General features: G+C 38.1%; 1 protein-coding gene across 4 annotated transcripts in view; it reads right to left on the bottom strand.

Annotated features, from left to right (window-relative positions):
- The window catches only part of GRM5 (glutamate receptor, metabotropic 5), a 254,953-nt gene that overhangs the window by 35,229 nt on the left and 196,548 nt on the right, over window positions 1-23,176 (bottom strand). For all 4 annotated transcript variants that reach the window (XM_015279791.4, NM_204138.2, NM_001397865.1 and 1 more), the window contains 3 exons: window positions 15,842-16,088; window positions 10,322-10,490; window positions 6,146-6,272 (listed from right to left, as the gene is read on the bottom strand). In XM_015279791.4, the coding sequence (XP_015135277.1) occupies window positions 6,146-6,272; window positions 10,322-10,490; window positions 15,842-16,088 (543 nt within the window). The remainder of the gene's footprint in view (window positions 1-6,145; window positions 6,273-10,321; window positions 10,491-15,841; window positions 16,089-23,176) is intronic.

The following is a 23,176-nucleotide window of genomic DNA, read 5'->3' as shown; positions in this document are numbered from 1 at the left end:
GGAATGCAGGAGTCAGAACCAAAATCCTAATGAATCTGGCAGGGAAATCTTCATAATAATGATTTTTAGGGGGGATAAAACCCCAAACTGTTGCCTAAACTGACAAGGTAAATGTGAGAAATACACTCTTCGAAGTCCTGGGTGAAAAATCAGCCCTGCTGATGTCCATGTGGAATATGCGTTATTGAAATGAGAGAGCACATCTTTAACAATTCAGTACTAAGGTCTAGTAACTTTTGATGTGGTAATTTGAACTATTAAGATCAACAGTTCTTTGTCTTGTTCCAGTGGGATCTTTCATAGTCACTAAAATAGGAGGGCATGTGGAGGCAACCATCTGTTTAACTATCATCTGCAGCATCTGCTGGCACATTTACTAAGACCATCCATGAGGGTTGTTATGCATAGTCAATGGGTGCAGCTGAGAACTAGTCACAGGTTTCTTCTGCTTCTTCTACAGGGCAGAAGCAGGGATCTATCACATTCTAAACTGCAGCAGGTGAGGCTTCTGTATCTCAGGAGGTGAAGTTCTAAGTAACTCAAGTATACTGATTTAGCTGTGAACTGTAGTAAAAGGCAAGGACATGAGACTTAGAGCAGTTCATTAAAGTTACTGTATGACCAAATGGAAAATGGTTTCTAAATTAAAAAAAAAATGTGCAGACTAATCAGAACAACCAATGAACTGCAGGAGTTGAGTCCATCTATATGTTAACTCTGATGTTTTGACTTGAGTTTCACCAAAAAGAATAGTGGCTCCATGTTTTAAATGTAGTGTTTTTAATGCAGAAATCCTGCTTGTAATATTGTCACCTGAACACTTAACTCACTGTTATCTGCTTTTCCCAAAAGGCAGATGTGAGAATGACTTATGGAAATGGCTACATTTCATTTGGCATAAAATGGAAAGGAAAAGGAAAGGCACTGTTCCTGTGAAATTAGGATGAAAATCAGGCTTTATCACAGGCTTCATGTGCAGTTGATGCACAACTATGATGATGGAAACAACCTGACAAAAACTGTGCCCTTCTTTTAACCTCTGTCTGAATTACAGCCTCGGAAATTATGATCAAAAGTAGGATCTTAATAATATTTCAGCAGCAAAATCAATGTCAGCATAGGCTAAATTCTGTTCTGCCTCATGCTCACAACTGTCAGGCAATTACTGAAATTACCAACGGTTTCAACTTTATTATGAGTTGTGGTAGAAGAAAGGCATTTGATGGCAACAAGCAGTTACTGTTAGATAATATTTCAGGCACAGATATGAATAATGTTTTTTCGTTAAGGATCCAGATGAATGAGACATTCAATTTTCAGAACCCTACATCACAGCAAGGATGGGCAGTAAACAGGAAGAACCAGCATCACCCCTATGATGAGTCCCAACTGGGCTGTACCAGACCGTGCCCAGGGCTCCTGGCACCACCTGTTTTCTGCTGATCTCACTGACAGCATGAGCAGTGCCCTCAGGATAAGGACGGCACTCATTTTCATTTCTCAGTGAGAAATCCTGATCAAGCAGAGCTTGTTGGTGAAGCCTTTTCTCTCCAGCTACAGGAGGCATCTTGCTTCAACTACCCTGACAAATGCTGGAAAAATATCATGTTGAGCTGTAAGTGATCCAGGAGGCTCCTGGAATGCACTGAGGACAACTTCCTGAGCCAGGCAATAGATGGCCCCACCAAGGGTGATGCAGTGCGGGATCTGTTGCTGACCAATGCCAGTGAACTGACTGATGACATCAGCATTGGAGGCGGCCTGGGCTGTAGTGACCATGCAGTGGTGGACTTTAAACCCCTGAGGGATACTGAACAGACAAAGACTAAAATCAGGATGTTAAATCTTAGGAAAGCCAAATTCCAGCTCTTAGGGAGTTAGTCAACGAACCACTCTGGAAACCATCCTCAAAGGCAAGAGAGCAGAGCAGGGATGGGAGATCTTAAAGGAAGCTTTTTTGGGGGCACCAGATCTCTCCATCCTCAGGTATGGGAAGTCAGGAAAGGAAGGCAAGAAACTCAAATGATCCTATGATTCTATGATTCTGTGAATCCATATGAGTACAAGCTTGGGCTCAGGAAAGAGCAGGTTGCTAACAGAACACAGCATCAGTATGGTCAGAGCATGTTGATGTGTTTTGTCACGTAGAGGTGGAGTGCACTTCTTTTTCAGTCCTTGCCATTCAAGTGTTGTTTGGATACTCCAGTTCCTACCTAGCATTTTCAAACATGAAGACAAGATCATAAAGCTGGGTATGCTGCACCTTATTAGGGGAAGAAATTTTTGTAACTATAGCAAAAAGGCATATTTCTGATATTTAGCTTTATCCATGAATGATAAAGAAAACTTATCGAGAACTGTAAAATATTTCAGTCCTATGTTCATCTGAATCTAATCAAGAAAATCAAATAACCAGCATAGTTGGAGTACTCAGAGAGTGAGAAAAATGTCAATAAAGCCTGAAGATAATCCAAATGTCACTTAATTAATATCATCTGTTTTCTTTGATGTGCCTGAGGTTACTGGAGAAAATCGTTTCTCTTAATGCTTTCTACTGTCCCTGAATCACAGAAAGAAGGAATAATTGTCTCTTTCCCCCTCAAAAATGCCCTCAGACAAACCCTAGAGATAACCAGACCAAGATGTTCCTACAGCCACTCACAAACTTTTGGGTTGCTGAGCAAAACTTGTTCAGTTTTCCCAAGGCATCCCTTCTGAATGCAGACAGTCATGCCCTCAAAGTCAGTGGGTTCCTGGAGAACAAAAAACCATTCTCATCAGTCTACTGAAAAATCGATTGCATCAAGATTTGGACCAAAGAAGATAAGAAAGTTTCTTTATTCATATCTAAACACATCTGGGATCCATTTCTCTTCCTTCCACTGGAAATGTAGCACCATTAACTGCTTTAAGGAACAGTGGAGGTGTAAGCATATACTTCTGGACTTCAAATCATGTGTTTCTTCTGCTCTATTTGAGTATGGCTCAGTCACACTGAGTGCTGTGTGAAATAGTTCTGTCACATACAGGCATTACTAACAGTGTGTGAGGAAGAAGGGGATCTACAGTACATGAGTGGTTGACACTAACTCAGGGGAAAGAAATGGACCTGGAGTGCATTTGGGGATGGTATACATGTACTGCGGAAAAAGAAAAGAGAAACAGTAGGTTTGCATTCAAGGTGCAGCTTGGTCCCTGGGGAATGTTTTGTGCACAAGCAATGAAAACAAAATTTGCTAGGAATAAAATATTAGCAGCTAAACATTGTTTTCCTAGCCTCAGTTTTTCTAGACGGAGATATTTTCCAGTAACTGATTTAATCAAGAGAAATTCTTCCTCCCACTCATCTTTCCCTTTGGATGTACTAAGCCTTACAATCTTACGATGCACTTGAGATCTCACAGCTCTTTTTCTTTTATGAGAATAATGTTTTCCTACACACATTGCATCCCTTCTGTCTGCTCTTCTGCTGCATCTGAATTTTGATTCCACAGGTGGCTGAAAAACAAGACTGAACTTCTTTTTGCAAGCAGCATTCTAGCCATCATATCTTTTATATACTGAAATTTGTGGCCCAAATTGATGCTGGTCATTGTGTATAAGAAAACTGAAGTAATGTTTTGTTGTATGAGCCAAGAAAGGATTCAGAAAATGTTCTTATCTAAGTTCAGATCTCTGGCAGACAGTGAGGTGCAGCTTCACATTAAAAGCCTTTTCTGTTGCATGGCTGGTAAATTTACTGGCTCAAAAACCAGAGGCTCCGAACCAGAACTCTCATCTAAAAGTGACCATGCAAGGAAGACTTATTCCAATGAGCTTTTATGTGTGGCCTTGAGGAGCTGACATTGCCTAAGATATGGCTTTATCTTGCAGCAGAGACACAGACTGCTGCAGTATCAGATGTAGGGACATTTCAAGGAGATTGGTGTGCGCTTTGAAAAGTTAATGGGAAGTTTCCTCACCAGAATTCAAAATACACATCCCTCTCCTTACATTTACTTCACATTTATTACTAAACTTATTCTGTAAACAAAGTTAGATTGAGAGGTAACTTCTTTACAAGCTGCAAAAGTTGGGTCTATAAATATGATCATAAAAATATACAGCTTAATATATTATATGGATTGGTTGGGAATAGACTTTTTAAAATCTGTTTTTGATACAAGGATAAATAAGACCAGATCCAACCATCATGTGAATAGTTAAGTTAGATGGGAACCATAGGGCCATGCAGCTATGATGATAGGGGTCCTGTTACCAGGAATGTATGCTGTATCAGCAGTGCTCATGGAGGCTGAGGTAGGGTTCAGTTACCAAATACTCTGCTGAATTTGCGCCCAGCTGAGGGGCCTTGAGAGGATAAACCCTACCACAAGCCCAGATTGATACCTGTCTTTGAGCGCAGGGACCTGAGTGTCCTGGAGAGCCAGCACAAAGCCCAGGCCCCAGAGCCATGCTGGTAGCTGTCCGCTCCACTTTGCTTTATGTACAGCACATGAAGTCTATTTCCTTCCCTCCCCTTCCCTTCAAATTCTCCTATATTATCGGCAGTTCTAATCATTACTGTTTACAAAATGGATCCTCTATTGATCAGATAAGGCACTTAGAGCAATTTCCCTTCTAGTCTCATTGTAGCAGCTGCTATTTCAGCTTATCTACTTTGGGTAAAATTTCAGGTGCTAGCTGAAATAAATGTGTGATCTGGGATCTGCCGCATTTCAGAGGACAGTTTGGGTGGTTGAAGAGTTGGCCATTTGAACCAGTTGACTTTCACAAGTTGATCAGCCTGGTGCAGCAGCCTGGTCCCTTCTGTGTGGGTCAGTGTATGGCCCAGTCAGGATGTGAATTTGAGTTTATACTCAAAACTGTGCACTATGTGCTGGAAGAAGGAATCAAATGGATCATGGTCTCTTCTTCCTTTCTCCATTCCCATGACATGAGAATGCTTTTCCTGATGTGAGAGGGGTTTTCTGACTGATTGCTGTGTGTTCAGGAAGGTAGTACTGGAGGACCGGGACTGGAGGAGAGTTTATAAATCTAATTTACTGCTGTTTCAGTTTTATCAGTTAAAAGTTTTCTCGGGAAGTTTCATGTTTGACATCTTCTGATAAATCCCCTGTCAATTTCATAGCTAAATGATTTTTTTAATTATTATTTGCAATAATTAGTATCCTTAGCTCATGTATTACCATAGTGTAACATCCCTTGCCAGGGAAAGATTTTGATTAACTTTATAGAAATCTATCTAAAGGCCAAACACTATCTGACACTCTTCCAATTACATAAATTCACCCAGCAAATTGTTTTTTCTTATGTCTTCCTTCTCTTTAACCTCATTAATTTCTTACTTCATCCACAGAAATTATATGTAAACTGAGTTGTGAGCTCTTCTAGAAAAAGCCTGTCTCTTCTGCCCTTGTGCAAAGTCTACCATAACGAGAACCTGATCCCTGAACAGTATTTGAAATGTCTGTGTTCTCTCAGCATCTGTACACTCAAATCTTGTCTATTAGTCATAATGAAGAGAGGTTGTGGGATACAAGTGTTGGAGCAATTTTGCTTTGGAAGTAGGCAAACTGGCATTCTGCAAGAGTATAGAGATCTACACCATGTCCAGGAGAACATTAAACCTATGTTTTAGCAGACCATCTGGTGAACAAAGGACTGTTACAGAGCTAGGTCTTTTTAGAGTACCAATACTCTCAGTAGCAATAATTACCACAGCTAATACAGATTAAAACAGAAGTATTCCACAGCTCTTCTGTACCTGCTTGGGAGGTGGATAAAACTGTATAAAGTTTGACCTTCTTTAATAATATCTCTGATAATGATTCATTTTTCAGTGTGTTTGAAGAAGGGCATGACCTACATAACCTGTTTTGAATTCAACGCTAGGACTAGATTTTTTATTTCCAGATCTTGCAATTTATGTCTTTAGAGAGCAGCTGAATTAAACCAAGGACTTCTGGATCAACTTGAGGAAAGATAACAAATACCAGTTTGAGTTCAGATTTCAGCTATATCTCTAGGTTTGATCTGACTAAAACAAAGAGTCCTCATACTCACTTGTATCTGCCATTGGCTTCTTCAGCTTAGTCGATGAACATATTAATTGATAACATAGGCACGCCAATAACTTGTTTACCTGTAAGCTCATCATTGGGCCAGGAGCCGAGCTGGCAGGCCTTGCACGTGTATTCATCAAAGACGTACTCATTCTCTTTACAAGGAGTGCATGTCCAACAGCAACTCACTTCTCCTTTACGAATCACCTGAGACAAAAATTGACATTTGATTTAGCAACATAAATGTACATTCATGCTGCCCCAATTGCTATTTTTTTTTCCTTTTTTTTCTAAGAAAGTTTTGTTGTTGTTGTTAAAGAGGACTCCTTTCATGATATGCTGTTCATCCAAAAAGTGACCCAAGTTCTCCATTCCCACACCACGTATATACCAGAAGACGCCAGCAACCCAGTAGAGGTATAGGTGGAGGTACAGAACCACAAGAAGTTTTTTCTCCTCTGAAGATAATAAGCAAGATTCAAAATCTCATTGATGTCAATAAGCAAACAGAAGCCAGTGCATGATACGCAAGACATAAAATTCACTCAATTCTGGTCCATGTTGGGATTTGTGTGGTGTTATGACACAGAATCACAGAATGGCAGAGGTTGGAATGGTCCTCTGGGTCCATCTGGCCCAATCACCGCTCCAGCAGGGACACCCAGAGCAGTGTACCCAGAGCAGCACCATGTCTACATGGCTTTTGGAGATCTCCTAGTGGGATACTCCATAATTTCTCTGGGCAACCTGTGAGAGTGCTCCAACTGTGCATAGCACAGAAGTGCTTCCTGGTGCTCAGAGGGAAACTGCTGCGTTTCAGTTTGTGCCCACTGCCTCCTGACCTGGCACTGGGCACAAACTAAAAAGGGCTTGAGTGTTTATTATCTGAAGATTTTTGAATGCTTATTTTTCATCCAATTGTGAGTAATTTGTTAAAACTGATTTTTTTCCAAATATCAAATTGAACATCCTTTTTGGAACCAATCAGATTACTACATTTCTAATTAATGCCTAGAAATGAGAATGTTATCTTAGTTTGTTTTAACATCTGACCTGATTTCTCATTTTGTAATTTGCTGCCAAATGTCATTGTATTCTCATGATTGAGATATAGATTTTTCAAGACTCTTATTTATCATTTCTGGCACTGAAAACATCTGTCTTTTTTGTTCATACGTCTTCTCTTCTCTTCTCTTCTCTTCTCTTCTCTTCTCTTCTCTTCTCTTCTCTTCTCTTCTCTTCTCTTCTCTTCTCTTCTCTTCTCTTCTCTTCTCTTCTCTTCTCTTCTCTTCTCTTCTCTTCTCTTCTCTTCTCTTTTTTTCTTTCCTTTTTGAAATAAAGCTTCCCAATCTCTTTGTTATTTCTAAACAATTTTACAACAAATACTTTCAATTATATCACGAGAAGTAGGTTGACTTGTTGACTTTTTGAAATTTGTTATTTTTGTGCAATGATGAATTTAGAAGAGGGCTTCAAAACCAGATGTCTTTATTGAAATTTCAGTAAATGAAATGCAACTCAGTGTAATCAAAAATGGCTGTCTTGCTTATATTGTTCTTTATAAAGCTGTACTGAATAAAAAGTGAAATTTGTATCTTTTTCATCAGCAATATAGGTATTTAAAATTTGAGTTATGTTTATAACATTGTAGAGGATGAAAGGAGATAAAGGTCACCCAATTAGCTAACCTTGGAGAAAAACCATAAGAGCATACATGTTTTGCTCTTGCTCTCTAAGAATTTAGATTACATCTACTTGCAAAGTAAACTATCTGCCCTCCTGAAAAATTCATATCTTGGGATTTCTTTCATTTTGATCTAAAACAAAAAGTTTGAACAAAGGAGTTTTTAAAAATGTGTTTTCAAAATAAATTCTCAGAAAGCTCGTTCTAATTTTAGACATATTTTGGTGAATTATGCCTTATAAAATCCATTATTTTACAGGGTATAAAAAAATCAAGAAAGTGAAATGTCAAAATAATAACCATATGGTATTTTCAAAACACCTAAGCTTTTCTATCAAAACAATTCGTTTACAGTTTTAGGTTAAAATTTTCACCAAAGTAACATCTATAAAATACTTAGAATCTGAAAAACCAGAAAGAAAACAAGTTCACTCAGCATTTCTTACCCAGTACTAACCATGATTATGTATCCTCCTCTAGGAATGAAAAGAATTGCTCTCAAATCAGAGTTTTTCTATAAAATTGTTTAGTCAGCTACTTCATCCTTTTACTTTCCATTTCTTGAAAATATTTTTGAGCATTTTTTAACAGTAAAACAATCTTTTCTGTCCCTTCTAATAATAATAATAAAAAAAATTAAAACAGAAAAAATGTTTTACCATCCTCTTGTCATCTGTCTAATCCATTGAACCAATTGAATAATAATATTATTATTATCTTAATAATAATATGTCTTTGCACAATTTCAAATATATACAGTTGGATTATGTTTGGATTTTACCCACTACTTCAGATGGATACACAAAACACTGCTGAGTAACAGCATCTCATTACACTGAAAGTTTCAAATTCCTTCATAATAACTCATTCCAACATAACTCTGTAGGAAAACAGGAAAACCACCAAGAAGTTAGGCAGGATCCAGCTTTCCCCACCATCTGTGAATGTAATGAAGATAAAGGACTATACAGTAAACTTTGAAATTCACAGTCGGTAGCCTAATGCAGAGCATAAGGAACATTTCAAACACTGGGCTTGAAGCGTGTGCATGTGTGATAAACTGGAGAAGAATTGATGGATTAGATGGTCTTACATGTCTTTTCCAATCTAATGATCCTGTGATAATCGTCTTGGGAGAATCCTTGTAAGCACAGGCACAAGGCAGAAGGAAACTTACTGAAGGTTATTGAAGATGCTCCCCATCCCCTGAGTTGTGGAAACAGGTTACAAAGGATCTCAGTGTAACCCAGTTCTGAAGTAATATATGTTTGTCCATCTCTTTCCTCTTGAATATATGTCTTCATAGCTGTAGCAAGCTAACATACTGTAACTATGATTAGGTACTGGGGGTGTAAGTCATCTTCCGTTCCCTCATGTGTCTGCAGAAAGTTTGTTTCCATCTGAACCAACTGTCCTGGATCGACAGTGAAAATAAACGCGTTTCTAAATCAAGATTACTTTCAACTGTTTAATAATTCTAACTGAGGATAAACAATTCCTGATTTGAAATAATCTATGTATTTCCACTGACTATGAAGTTTGGAAATCTGATATAAATGCATGTACCTACTACACTGAAGACACATGTATTTGATCTGATGGAATTTGCTGACTCTGCAAAAGACCAGCCAGTGAATAAACCACGGTAACTGTCCTAAAACTATGCAAGACTCAGACAGAAATGTCTCACTCTTGGTATTGCAGAGCATGGTCAGCCTCCCATTGGCCACTGCCACTTCCCAGATTTGCAAACGTGCCATGTTAACACATGAGAAAAGTTGTTTCTTTTTCAGTTCATGCTATGCCATTGTCCATGACAGTCCTCTCAGCGTACAAACTTTTATGGAAATGACTGCAAGGCAAGTTAGGGACTTGCAGATTTTTAAGCTGCTTTGTTTCATGGAATGCTCCAGAACAACAGAGTACAATTAATATATGACAGAATCATTTATCTTTCTTCCTTGCACCACCAACAACAGGGAGGTAGGAAAAAATCTAAAACCTAAGAAAGAAAGGAAATGATAAAATAGGTATCATTAAAAAAATATGTTACTTACTTCTCTCGCAGTTCTAAGCAGCAGAAGTTACTGATGGTCTCTGAAGATACTGCAGATGTGAGGTGTGAGTAATAATGTTCCAGTTTAGGTGCCTATGTCTAGCACTGAATTAGTGGCAATTATTATTTATTAATTACCTGCAGTCATACTGACAAGTCCCAGCCAAGGATTTACTCTCCTCTGAATCAGATGCTATTAACATATGCAGCAAAAAAACAAAACAAAACAAAACAAAACAAACCCACAAAAACAAACAAATAAACCCAACACCAAACAATATCTGCTCTAAAGCATTCAGATTATAAGGGCAAAAAAGGCAACAGTTCACAGATGTAGAAGTACAAGAAAATAGTAACTTATGAAAATTGTGAGATGACTATGATACAAGCAGGAACAAAATACACGTCTGTACACTTTAACTGAGGTGTGGGATACTGCCTTCATGAAAGAGATAGGAAAAACTTTTCAAATTTCAAGCCTATTGATGCAACTGAAATAAGTAAAAAAAAAATTACCTTTATCTGTCCTTTTTCACAGGGTTCACTGCACACAGATCTGATGATATTATTTTTCTCTGACCATATTTCATCATCATCCATTTTCAGCTCACCGTTGTCCCAGCTGCCAACATTGATATAATCAAAGTAGTCCTTCCCCATTTTCTTAAAATTCATGATTTCATATCTTAAGAAAAACAAAAGGAAGATACAAATGAGTTTAGAAGAGTGTCACCTGATCTAGTGAAAGATGCCTCTGCCTTTAAAGAGCCCTTCCAACCCAAACCAGCCTATGATTCTATGGTTCTACATTCTTTGTTTCACATTAAAGTAAAAATTTAAAATCAAGCTTATTAAAAATAAATGAGAAATTTCCAGAGTTGTGTTTTGCCCTTGATTCTCTTCCAAGTCTCCTTCTTTTCTTTTTCATTTTAGTTTGTTTCCTTTTACCACTCTAAAAGTTCCCTGAACACTTTGGGGCTAAGTGACTGAGCTCCTGAGACTGTATATTTAAGGAAAATAATGAAAAAAAGATAAGATTCATCCACTCTAACTTCATGCACTGGAAAGAGCTAAGTAGGGAACCTCAGCTGTTGTAGGTCCCTTTTTACAGAAGACGTAGAGAAATCTAAACACAGTGCTGATTGTCAATATCAAGTGCTTCTTACTCTCTGCAGGTGCTTATTTCCCTGCTGAGAGAGGATAGATGAAGACAGGTAAGCCCCTAAAGTGAGGTGGAAGCAAGCTAGACCTGCAGTATAAAAGGACTCTTTGATCCTTGAAAGGAGCTGAGACTTGCACCTATATTTTTCTATAACAGCATTGCAGCATCAAATGCTATTCTGTACCATACACAGGACCTTCTTCCCTTTTTATATAATTCCTCAATGATCAGAACATATTAAATTCTTCATAGGCTTCACTATGAAGGGAAAGAGTACCTAGGCCTCAGTCCTAGGTGGCTTCTGGGTAAGACTCCTTTGACATCTTGGAACAGAAGTATTAAGAGTAGATCACAGCTGATCACAGCTTTCAGGTCCACATTTCTCCTTCTTCCTATGCTTTCTTCTTAGCTCCAATAGAGTCCTAAAGAAAGTTTGTGGGGCAGCCTATGATTCATCAGCCTGCTTCTAGCATGCTTAACACCAGGCCACCTTCCTGCCCTATAGATCAGTTTGGAAAGTTGGGCAACTCCTGAAGTGATTATATAATCTTTTCTTTATCTTCTCTTTAGTGGATTTTGCAGTGACTTGAGTAAGCAATGTGAAAATCACTAAGCAAACACTATAAACTGAGAATGTAAATGCAATCCTAGGCTTAAAAAAGCTGCCTGGTTCATAAATGAGAGGCCAACTTTTTCCTAGCAGGAGACTCAAAATTCGTTCCCAAGGAAAGCATATTGACAGAGCTGGATTAAGTCTGATATTGTTAGAGTGCACATTATGAAGTCCATTATGAAGTTGCAGGTAAGTAAAAGAACCAGCTCATTAAATCAAACTGTCTCTTAAATAAGATACTAAAGTTTTGTGGCAACACTTTAAGACTCATAGAACTATAGAACATCTGAAGTTGGAAGGGACTCACGCAGATCATTGAGTTCAACCTGAAGCCACAATGAGGCCTCCCCTCAGCCTGCTCTGCTCTGGACTGAACAAACCATAGGACCTCAGCTGCTCTTCATACATCGGCCCTCCAGGTGGCCCTTCATCATCTTTGTAGTGCTTTGATACCCTAATTCAGAGATTTAAACTTATGGTGAGGCAAAAAACCAAAATGTCCATCTATGTAGGTCACTCCAATAGCAACTTTTGAGACTAGCAAGCAGTAGTTAGACTATAACATCAATAATTTTTCTAGGCTGATATAAAAAAAAAATGTTACAATAAAGCTCTCCTTTGATACACTTCTCCAGACACGGATCTTGGAATGTTTTAACCCAGGAGATAAAATCTAACTGTCTCAGAGAAGAAACTAGTTTGGCAGGGAGTCGGTGCCAAAATCAAACACGGATCAGGACTGGGACTGCAAGCAACCAGTGAAATAAAATGGGAATGGAGCCTGACTGGATGGCCAGTATGACATTACCCATATCATGAGACTTGTTTTAATGGGCGTGGTGGTGATGGGTTGATGACTGAACAAGATGATCATAATGGTCTTTTCTAACCTTTAAGATTCTACAATTCAATGAGAGTCTTACTATTTCCAAAACAAAAAGAAATGAGCAATGACACAGCTAGTGAGATAAAATTATCATTCTTCTGGATTTTAGAATATTTTAATTTTTGTCTTGTATAAAGAAGAAAATGTTTGAGACTCAGATACCCTGTCAAAATTAAAAGTGTGAATATCAAACTGACACATATAAATTTAATCCAGATAATGCATACATAAATCCAAATAAACAGGTTGATTTTACATGTGGTTAAAAAAAAAAAAAGATTTTTTTTTTTGTTTGTTTCTTTGTTTGCTTTTGCTGAGGTTTACAAACATAATAACGTAATAATGGTCTGTTCAAGCATTAAACAGACCAACTAAAATGTTAGCCCAAAAGCCCTTGCAGAGTCTTTATTGTCAGGACATTGTAATGCTCCTCTGAGGGTTACTGTGTTAAAGATGTCAATTCAGAGTTTTATGGGCAGAGAAACGAAAGTACTGTCAATGCTTATCAGGCCACTGGAACTAAAATAATTATCCCTCCAGTAGCTGCAGATTAGTTCCATGCTTATATCCCAGGGGGGATACTGGAAAGAAACTTGACATATTAAATAAACCTACTGCCTCAGTATATAGTGTCTCACAAGACCTCTGCAGAGAACAGCATTGGTAGACTTATAGTAATACCCAGACTCGGAAGTTCATTTCTATAGCAGAAGTTCATGAATCATTGGTTCCCTGGAGCTTGCTTGAGACACCACAGGGACAGTTTGTCACTTTAGGATAGGAGAGACCAGATGGTGCAATAACACATCTCCAGCAGTGCCCTAATCACAGTGCAAAACACTTGCTTCAAAACAGAAGTGCCATGAGTTTGCTGAGAATCCATATTCTGTTGGTAGCAAGTAGACAAGACATTACCAACTTATTTTTCTTGCCTTTTCTTGCCTTTTCAATTTATTTCTTGGAGTTTCCTTAGTATCTGCAGGTAGCTGTTATCACCCTGAGAGATCATGGCTGCTGCTTCCATACTGATCTTTTTTTCCCATGTCTTCATCTCACCTAAAACAAGCTCTCCACTGACTATCTATCTTCTGAAAGCTCAGCTTACACATGAAGAATTTTAGGATAGGGCCAGGATTTGAAGCATCTTGTGAGATTAATGATCTGTTGTATAACGTAAAAACCCTTTTGCTATACATCAAAATCTGGAGTTATTTAGGTCAGGAAGGCTTTTTACATTCTGTTTTCTTGCTTAACACCACTACCACAGTACAGCTTTGAGGATTTACATTTCTGTTTCACCAAGATGCAGCTAACAACAAAAGTGAACAGGAAAGATGAGAAATTTCATTACAACTGCACCTTCTCCCAGCTGTAGCAGATAGTATTTGACAGTGCTCAAAAGACTAGAAACTACTTAGATCTGGGAATTAGAAATGGAGCTTCCTATAAGACCTTCTTAACAAAGAGTAAATTTTGACTCAATATTGGCTACTTTGAGCACATAGTATGGATTTAATGATGTGACAGTTTTAGGACAGGAGGGAAAAAAGACCTGTGCTTCTATAGTAACCGAGCTCTGAAAAACATTTTATCCCCACTCACATTTCTTTATTTTGAGTAGGCAGAGACTGCTGTATCTCATACCCATCCTGTGAGGCTGGACTTTCCAAAAGTCACGTTACACTGAGGTGCACAGTGTGGAGGCTCCATGCTCTCCAGTGAAATACTGGTGCTTGACTCCTTCCTCATCTTTTTTAGAACTGAATGTTGAATATAGAGACCAAGGTATTTGCTAAATTCCTTGAGGCAAATGGAATTGAAACGTTATTGTAAAGAATGCCAACTTGAAGAAAAGGTAAACGTAAGGTTCCCCTTGCAAAATTTTGCATTGATTGTCATTGGTGTGTGGTATCTCATAGGATTTATTTACTGAACTCTTCACTCTTTCTATAAGAAACGGGTGGAAATGAGATAGGGATAATGTAGGATGCAATTATTTGCACCCAAATATCACTAAAATCTAACAGAAATCTTTTAAGAGAAGTCTGTGACAAATCTTACACAGATTTGTCAGAAAAAATCTAGACTGAGTACTTTTCTTCCAAATTCAGCAATTCGTAAAAATTGAAATGCATAATGGAAAACAGCCTTGCTCACCAAAACAATGCTGACAATAAATTAACACCCTTCTTTTTTTTATTTCCTGGGTTCCTGTGTTTGAGTTTTCCTGACAGCTCATGGTACACTTCCTTAGAGTATGAGTCTGAAGATTTTTGAAGTGTGTGTTTCCGGAGGACTGGCTAAAGCAGACTGTATTTCATGTGGCTGGCCTGCTATCTTTTGATGAAAATGTTAACATTACAGGTTTTCAAATAAAATGAGAAAAAAATAATTTCTGAAATCGTTGAAAACTTTTGAAATATCAGAGTATTCTGACCAATGGGATTTTATTTTCTTGTCCTGTTCTGTTCTGTAGTTAATTCTCTTGTTTCAGTTCACATTACAGGGAGAATATAAAACATAAATAATGAGTGCACAGGATGACCAGTTTTCACTCTAGTCATCTGTTCACAAACTGTCACCACACAGACATTTAAAACCTTCCCAATAATGCTGACAGAAAGGACTACCTCAATCAAACTGGAGTAAATGCAGTGAAATGAGGCAGGAATCTACTTGCTGAACTAGAAAGAAAAAATAAATACACTTTGAATGCTATCACACTTGTTCTCATCTGACAGTTCAGTAGGCAGAAAACTTGAAAAATTCTCATTGATATTCTGAGTATGTGCTTCCATATGGAAACTGCATGTATGCCATAGCAAATCATGTTTAGCTTTGTTTAATTTGTTTATAGCAGTACACTATGAATTACTAGTTTAGTGTGTTATGCACATGGTACTGCTTCATTTGGAAGGTAACAATGTAGGCTTTTAATTATTCAAATCAGAAAAAAAAAACAAGACTAATCAATACATCTTTTGAATTTTAGCTTCCTTAGTAAAGGAACTATGTCTGGTTAATTATTAAAGTAATGACTACTTACCTTTCAAACACATAATTCTGAAATACCCAAAGAGAGAAAGGGTAACACTGTGTTGGCATTATGGTCTGCAAACAGAAAACTGAGGGTCTAGTGGTTTGCCACCCACAGAGGAAGACTGAGTACCTGAAAAACTCATATCTTTTCTCCAATTAGATTATTAGATTAAAAACACACTGTAGTAAAAAGAGTTATTCTGGAAAAACAAGCTCAGAAAGTCTGAAAATATGAAAAATAAGGAATGAGATCTTAGTTCTAATGTTGTGCGAATGACCTACAGCGTACAGTTAGCATGTCTGCTATTTAAATAGTTTGACAAATGTTAATGTTACCTTCCTGGCGAGTCACCATTCTCATCAAACAAGATCATGTCCCCAGAGACCCCAGTAAAGTTGGTCTTCATGAGGGACTCCAGAAGCTTCCGTCCATCTATGGGCTTCATGGCATCGCAAAGGCCCACATAGCCTGGGCACAGTGACAGCTGCATGTTGTGGAGGCCGTAAGCCATTGAGTATATAGCGTTGATTACAAAGCCCATCTTGGAGTCCTGAACATGCTGCGTCCTCAGTGTCATCTGGCCTGCAAGGGAACATCACAAAGCAGATGTTTAGTGTTCAGGGCTGAAACACAACCAGCTCCTTAGATATCTGCTAATGGTTGGTTATTAATAGTGGAAAATGTCCCCTTAAGCTGTTCATAGTTCTTATCATTATGCAGATTGACTATGTTAAAAATAAAAATAATAGATAGTAATAATAATTTAAAAAATAAGAATTTTACTACCCAGTTGATTTTACTACTGCAATTTTACTATCCAGCTGATGCTGCTCTCTTTGCAGCTCTACAACTTACACATCTCTCTCTCTCTTCATACATACAAAGCATTTGACATAAACGTTACAATATAAGGCTTCTGTGATTCTGGGAACTTCTCCCACACTGCAGAAATCTCATCAAAGCCTCAGAAACCTTTTTAGGGAATACTGGAGGTGGAGATGCTAACATAGATTGTATCCAGTGGTTTTCTTGCAGGTGATACTTCTATTTCAGAGACATGGGAATCAATACTGTTTAAACAGACTGACCTAGGCACAGTATTTTTTTTACTATGCCAAAAGTTTACCATGCTAATAACTCTCCAGTCTCTATATCTTTTGCTCCTCTCCAATTGAAAAGTGATGATAATGAAGTGCAGATGAATGCATTAAAATGCTTATGAAGAGTTTGATGATGTCATCTGGGTTATAACTCTTGTCCTCTTAAGCCAGAATTGGTTAACCATTTCTATTTTCTTCTGAAGCTCCTGAGAAAATTACAAAAAAAAAAAAAAAAAAAAAAATTCCTTCAGCAGCATCCTACAATGCAGTGTTATTTACTGCAGAATCATAGATTCATAGAATCATTAAGTCTGGAGACCACTAAGATCATCTAGTTCAACCATACACCCACCACCAATATTTCCCACTGAACCATGTCCCTAAGGAACTCTGTATGGGGGTTGCCAGGAATGAAAGAAACCAAAACAACCTTCTCTGTCCATGCTATTGGAGTCTCCCTCCCAAAGAAAAGTAGGGATGGAGCATAAACCTGCCCAACTGGGCTGCTGGAGTAGCACAATGTGAGAAAGCAAGATGTGCTATGAAAATAGTGATGTATAGGCATTTTTTCTTGAATGAAATGAGGGCTAATACATGACTCTGAGTGTGGCTCTCATCCAATGTGATGCATTTTGGCAGTAAATATCCAGAAGATATGCATCCAATCCGATGTCTAGGCTACTTCTACAGAGATGAATAAGGCTCTCCAGCAGACAGTTGATAGCATCATAAAGTAGATCCATCTACATGATCACCTTTTTGATAGTGAACAATAACATCACCACGCAGCCTTAGCTAATGAAAAATTCTGAAGCACTGAAAATGTCAGGAGAATTAATAAAAATGCATAGTTTATATTGAAAATCATTGTGAAGAGGTAAGTGAAGAATAGAACTGAGAGTTTCCTTAGAATCGTAGAATCGTTTGAGTTGAAAGGGACCTTTAAAGGCCATCTAGTTCAACACCCCTACAATGAACAGGAACACCTACAGATCTATGAGGGTGCTCAGAGCCCTGCCCAGCCTGACCTTGAGTGTCTCCAGGGATGGGGCATCACCACCTTTCTGGGCACCTCTCTCCCTTCTTGCTGACTGCTTCATGTTGGAACTGGCACTTCCAGTTCCAGTCAGCCTCAGGAGCAATGTTTAACATTGTGGATAGTGAAGGGATATGAGCTTGAAATATCTGTAATGGAATAAGCTTGGGAGAACATAGAGTGTTGTTCATTTCTTCTCTTCTACCAAGGTATCACTTTTTTCTAATTAAAAATAATAGGCATAAAAACAGCAACAGTGGAATACATGTAGAACCCATATTAATTGAAATTAAGTGGAAAATTGAACAAGGATATTACATTGCAGTACACAAAACTTATTTTAACCAATTATTCATCCTCAAAATTAACAGCTCACAAACCATGCAGTTAATTATAGTAGCCACTAGAATGAATCAGATTTGCATCAGCAATAGTATTTAGTATGAAACAATATTTCAGCTGTATTATTGCATATGATTGCTTAAAATTTAATAACTTAATTCTTACAGGAACACTCTCCACTGGGCTTTGTGCTTCAATTTCATTGAATTATTATTCTGACTTTTTTTAAACATTGAATCTCATTCAGTTCACCTGACAATTTGAGGCTGCTTAGCTCTTCACAGAAGCTGCTAGTAATTTTCAATTGATTTGTGAGGGAATTAGCTGCTGCAAGAATTTTAATATACTTCCTGCTGCTGGAGAATATTTTGTTGAGATGTTATCTGGCTTACTTTACAATACAGGGGCAATCCAACCTGCCATGTCTGACCATCAGTTCACATGACCTCATCACTTTGTAGGTTTTGCTGCTTCTAATGAAATACCTGCACAGGCTGCACTGAGAGGTGGTGGATGCTCCATCCCTGGAGACACTCAAGGTCAGGCTGGATGGATTCTGAGCACCTGATGGAGCTGTAGGTGCATATGTCCATTGCAAGGACATCTCATAAAATGAGACAGTCTTTTTTTTCTTTTTAGTGTATCATAACACAGTCTTCAAAACAACAATGGCACCAGCAATCATTAAGTCTGACAGTGTTCTTCAGCTCCTGTTTCAGAAAGTATGTAGGCATGCCAAACTTGAAGCATAAAAGTAACCTTATTGACTTCAGTGATTCTATCAGTTGTTGTAAGGGAAGTATGAAAGCATAAATTAGGAGCTGGCCTCTCAGCCAGAAAAAAAAGTAAAGTTATTTTAAATCTATCTCTAAAATGTGTCTGATTTAGGTAGCCTTAAATGCACTGTTTGCTTACATGTTATTTCCCTCTATCTTAGATGGAACTCAAACACTTGCATTTATTGACTAGCACTCTCTTAATCAAAACAATCAAAAGCCAGTGTAACGTTCTCAGAGAGGTGTAATGAAACTTTTTCAAATAAAACTAAATTAGTTGCAGTGTAGAGGATGAGGCTAGTGCCAGTTTGGAGCCAAACTCCCCCGAGCTGTGATTCAGGCTGGATATGAGGAAAGAGCCCATTGCTTTCTTCTCTGAAAGAGTGATGGGGTGTTGGCACAGGCTGCCCAGGGAAGTGGTGGAGTCACTGTCCCTGGAGGTGTTCAAGAAGTGTGGAGATGTGGCACTGAGGGACATGGTCAGTGGGCATGGTGGGGGTGGGCTGAGGTTGGACTACATGATCTTAGAGGTCTTTTCCAACTTTAATGATTCTATGAATCCCACTTGGCTCAGAGACTCAGAACATATTCAGCACCACTTCCAGGAGCAGGATGTACAGAGCTACACTTTGCAGGTCTCCAGTGGATGCCAATTGCAATTTTGACAGGATTAAGTGCATATTCTGTTGTTAAATTGGGTGGTTTTTTTAAAAGATGTAGCTTATTTTCCCATAAATATAATCTGCAATAATATCAAACTATTTGTAAGTATGTGCTGAATTTGGCGATTATGTTCAAATGGCTATAGAAAGTAATCTGTATTGCAGTACATCAGAACCAATAAACATTAACTCTGTGTCATGCTAATTACTGCAGAAATATGAAATTATGCCTCCTGCAATTACAATGTACAAGGCAAAGGTAGAAAGCAGGGTGAATCAAATCATACTGAACCTTAATGAGGAAACTGGGATACTTATAATACAAAATGATCAAATATTGCAGAATTATCTGAGAAATGAGGAAATCTCTGTGGTTAAAGCATATGAGCAGACCTCTGGATTCTGTTTCTTGTCTTGTCCAAGACATTTTTGGCAAGTACATAGGGACTAACTCTATTAATTTCCAAGCTGTGATATTATGAGTCTTTGGATTTTGGTTCTGAAGCCATGAAGCCATTTCTGTCTACAAAATAATAAGGAAACAAATCCTATGCCTTGTCAGCAAATCAGATAAGCCATCATCTACCATTGTTTTCTTTAAATTGAATATTTGTCAGGAAGATGATTTATTCCATTATCTCCCACCTTTCCTGTGCCTAAAGCAATGGGCTTGTTACTGGCTGGGTACTAAAATTATTCTGGATTTCATGGGAAAGTATGTCAACATTTTTTCTATCCATCAGTTAGGAGCCTCTTGTTATGTAATCAAATCATATACAGTATTCAGGTGAGGCTTTGCCATATGGTCAAATGCATTAAACATCAACTGAAGAATTTACTGACGTTAGAACGTGTTTAATATACATGTTTTTTCCTTTGTAAACATATATTATGTATGTCTGGATTTGTCTGCATGTTCCCAGATATAATTACCAGATCACAGGACCATATCTTCAACAAAGGTGAAGAATAGTTTTGTGAGTAGTGAAATAAACCTACAGCATCACAGCTCACACATTTTCTGCCCACTATCTTGGGAGAGACCATGTTTTGGATGCTTCAGCAATATCACAGCAGAGGATAAAGTCAGGGCTACACTGCAGAACCTCATGAGAAAGATTTGAGGCCGTGTGAAGGCAAGTTTGGGTATACACACAGAGTGATGGGTTTGAGCTGGGGCACCACGTTAGCATGAACCTTGGGAGCTGGTGCAGGGAGATGGGGAGGGCTGGCTCTGCTAGCAGCCCCCAACCCCTGTTTAACTGTTCAGAGTGCTCAGCATTACACTCCTTGCCCGAATTTTTCCTTCTTCCACAAACACATACATGATGGAAAAGAAACACATTCTTTCATCAAGAAAGTGAGTCCAGCTGGCAACGGCTCATGTCTTGGATCTATTTAAAAATGATAAGCATACTAGTGGGCATAGAACCAAAAGAGCACTCAGGGGTGCTCTCAGATCCACAGAGGGTGGAAGCAGCTCGAGGTGCTTCTGTCCCAAAGCCGCCAATAGTGCTCCTGGATTTGGCTGCCCCAGATGAGGGATGTGCTGCTGCTCCACCGAGTAGGCACAGCTGGTAGGAGGCCAACAGCCAAGGAAAAGGAAAAGTAAAAAAGAGACAGAGAGAAAAAAAAAAAGGGGGAAAAAGAAAAGGGAAAAAGGAGAGGGGGAGGAAGAGGAAGAGGAAGAAAAAAGGAGAAGGAGAAAGAGAAGGAGAAGGAAGGAGAAGGAGAAGGAGAAGGAGAAGGAGAAGGAGAAGGAGAAGGAGAAGGAGAAGGAGAAGGAGAAGGAGAAGGAGAAGGAGAAGGAGAAGGAGAAGGAGAAGGAGAAGGAGAAGGAGAAGGAGAAGGGAGGGGAGGAGGAACTTAAATACTGAAACTAAATGAAATTAAAATAAATGAATAGAATAAAAATACAATAATAAAGTGAAATAATCAACAAAATAAACCAAAATAAAAAACAAGATGAAATAAGCAACTCTTGCAGGAAATTTCAAAGTTTCACAGTGACTGCTTGCACCTGCAAAGCATGTTTTTGATAAATATTCTTCAATTGAACTCACTATTGTTCAGCTTTTTTTTTTAAATATATATATACATATAAATCTCATAATTTCTTTAAAAAAAAATAGAAGAATGGGTAAAGGAATTTTTGAATTCCCAGACAGCCCCTTCTTATTACATTCTAATTATGCAAGAAGTAGCAGATGAAAGAAATGTGGGATGGAATATGGGAGAATATTTTTTTCCAATATGCAGAGTATGTTGCAGCAGTTGAAGCTGTAGACAAATTGAGTGCCTTTTTTTTCTTTTTAATACCCTTTTTCCCTTGTGAATATCTCCAAGCAAAATCAGGAGAGGCTGCCTTTTGTCACCAAGATATGGCAGAGATAGTCTGTTGCACATTACTGTGCAGGGCTTTTTAGGTTTGAAGTGTGCTCAATATCCTTCCCTGGAGCTGCAAGTTCTGGACAGGATGGCACCAGGTTTGCTGCCCCAGAAATAAGCAATGCATCAGTGAAGAAGTGACTGGAGTTTATAGAATGGAGAGAAGGCTGTTTAGTTGGACCAAAGTTAAGCACAGTGTTAATGTCTAACCAATTTATCTTTGCTTAAGGAGACAAATGCTTAGTTTGTAACATTCCAAAATTTCTCATGAAAACTTTTTCTTAAAGTAATGTGAAAAAAAAGCAAGATTCAATTTTCTGTTATTTGTAAGATCACAGGAGTATTTTTTCTGCTACTAATGCAGTGTATCAGTTTATTTACTTATTTCACTATTTTAACTTCTTACAAGCCTTCGGCTTGACGAAGAAAGACATTTTCTATGCAAAATTTCATCTAGTTCAGACGTCCTTTTCCATTCAAAATGAATACAAAAACTCAATATTAGTTTTTATCTTCTCTGAAAAAGAAATTCTAAAGGGGAAAAAAAAAGATATTTAGCTACACTGGAAATGTCATTTTGATGCTGAGGCAAAAAACACACCTCAACACATAAACAATGTAAAAACAAATTATAAACTTGAAATAAAACACCTCAGTGCTATTGCGATGAGAAAAACAATTAAAAAAAATGCTATTCATTTCAATGTCTTTCTTTGAAAGTATGTGTCATTGAGTCAACATGCTGCTATGGCATTTTTCAGATTTGACAAGTAAATATCTTTCAGTGCCATCTACTCACCAAATGTTTTTTACCAGTTCTAATTTTCATTCTTTTGCAACTGAAAGTCAATGCTGGTGCCGTTACACTTAATGTGAGCGTTATCACCAAAATTTTAGATTAAGACAAATCCAAATCCACTGTCCAAAATGCAGTCCATGGTCAACTTTTTTTGACTAATTTTGTTGAATTCTACAAGAGCAAGGCATGTTGAGGGCTCTCACAACTCTGGCTGGAGGCTGACCTGAATTCTTGGGAGCCTATGAAAGTCTGGCTTTTATTATTAAGTTCAGAAACATCAGTAAAAAAAATGATAGCGACTCGGGGTAGGTAAATAAATCGATTTCCATTTCCTCACATTGCCTTCTTAGTAACAATATTATTCTTCCATCTCCTACAGAATTCAATTTCTTTGATTATAAATTACCATCAGACACAACAGCTACAGAAGCAAAAGCAAAACTTTCTTCACTTGCAGACATGCTTGTCTGAAATCACAAAATCATAGAATAACTAAGGATGGAGAAGACCTCTAAGATCCTAGAGTCTCACCATCAGCCCATCCCTACCATGCCCATTAACCATGTC

The sequence above is a fragment of the Gallus gallus genome, chromosome 1, assembly GCF_016699485.2.
Source record: "Gallus gallus isolate bGalGal1 chromosome 1, bGalGal1.mat.broiler.GRCg7b, whole genome shotgun sequence".
Lineage (NCBI taxonomy): Eukaryota > Metazoa > Chordata > Aves > Galliformes > Phasianidae > Gallus > Gallus gallus.
The sequence above is the reverse complement of the archived record's forward strand: the minus strand, read 5'-3'. Positions and strand labels throughout refer to the sequence as shown.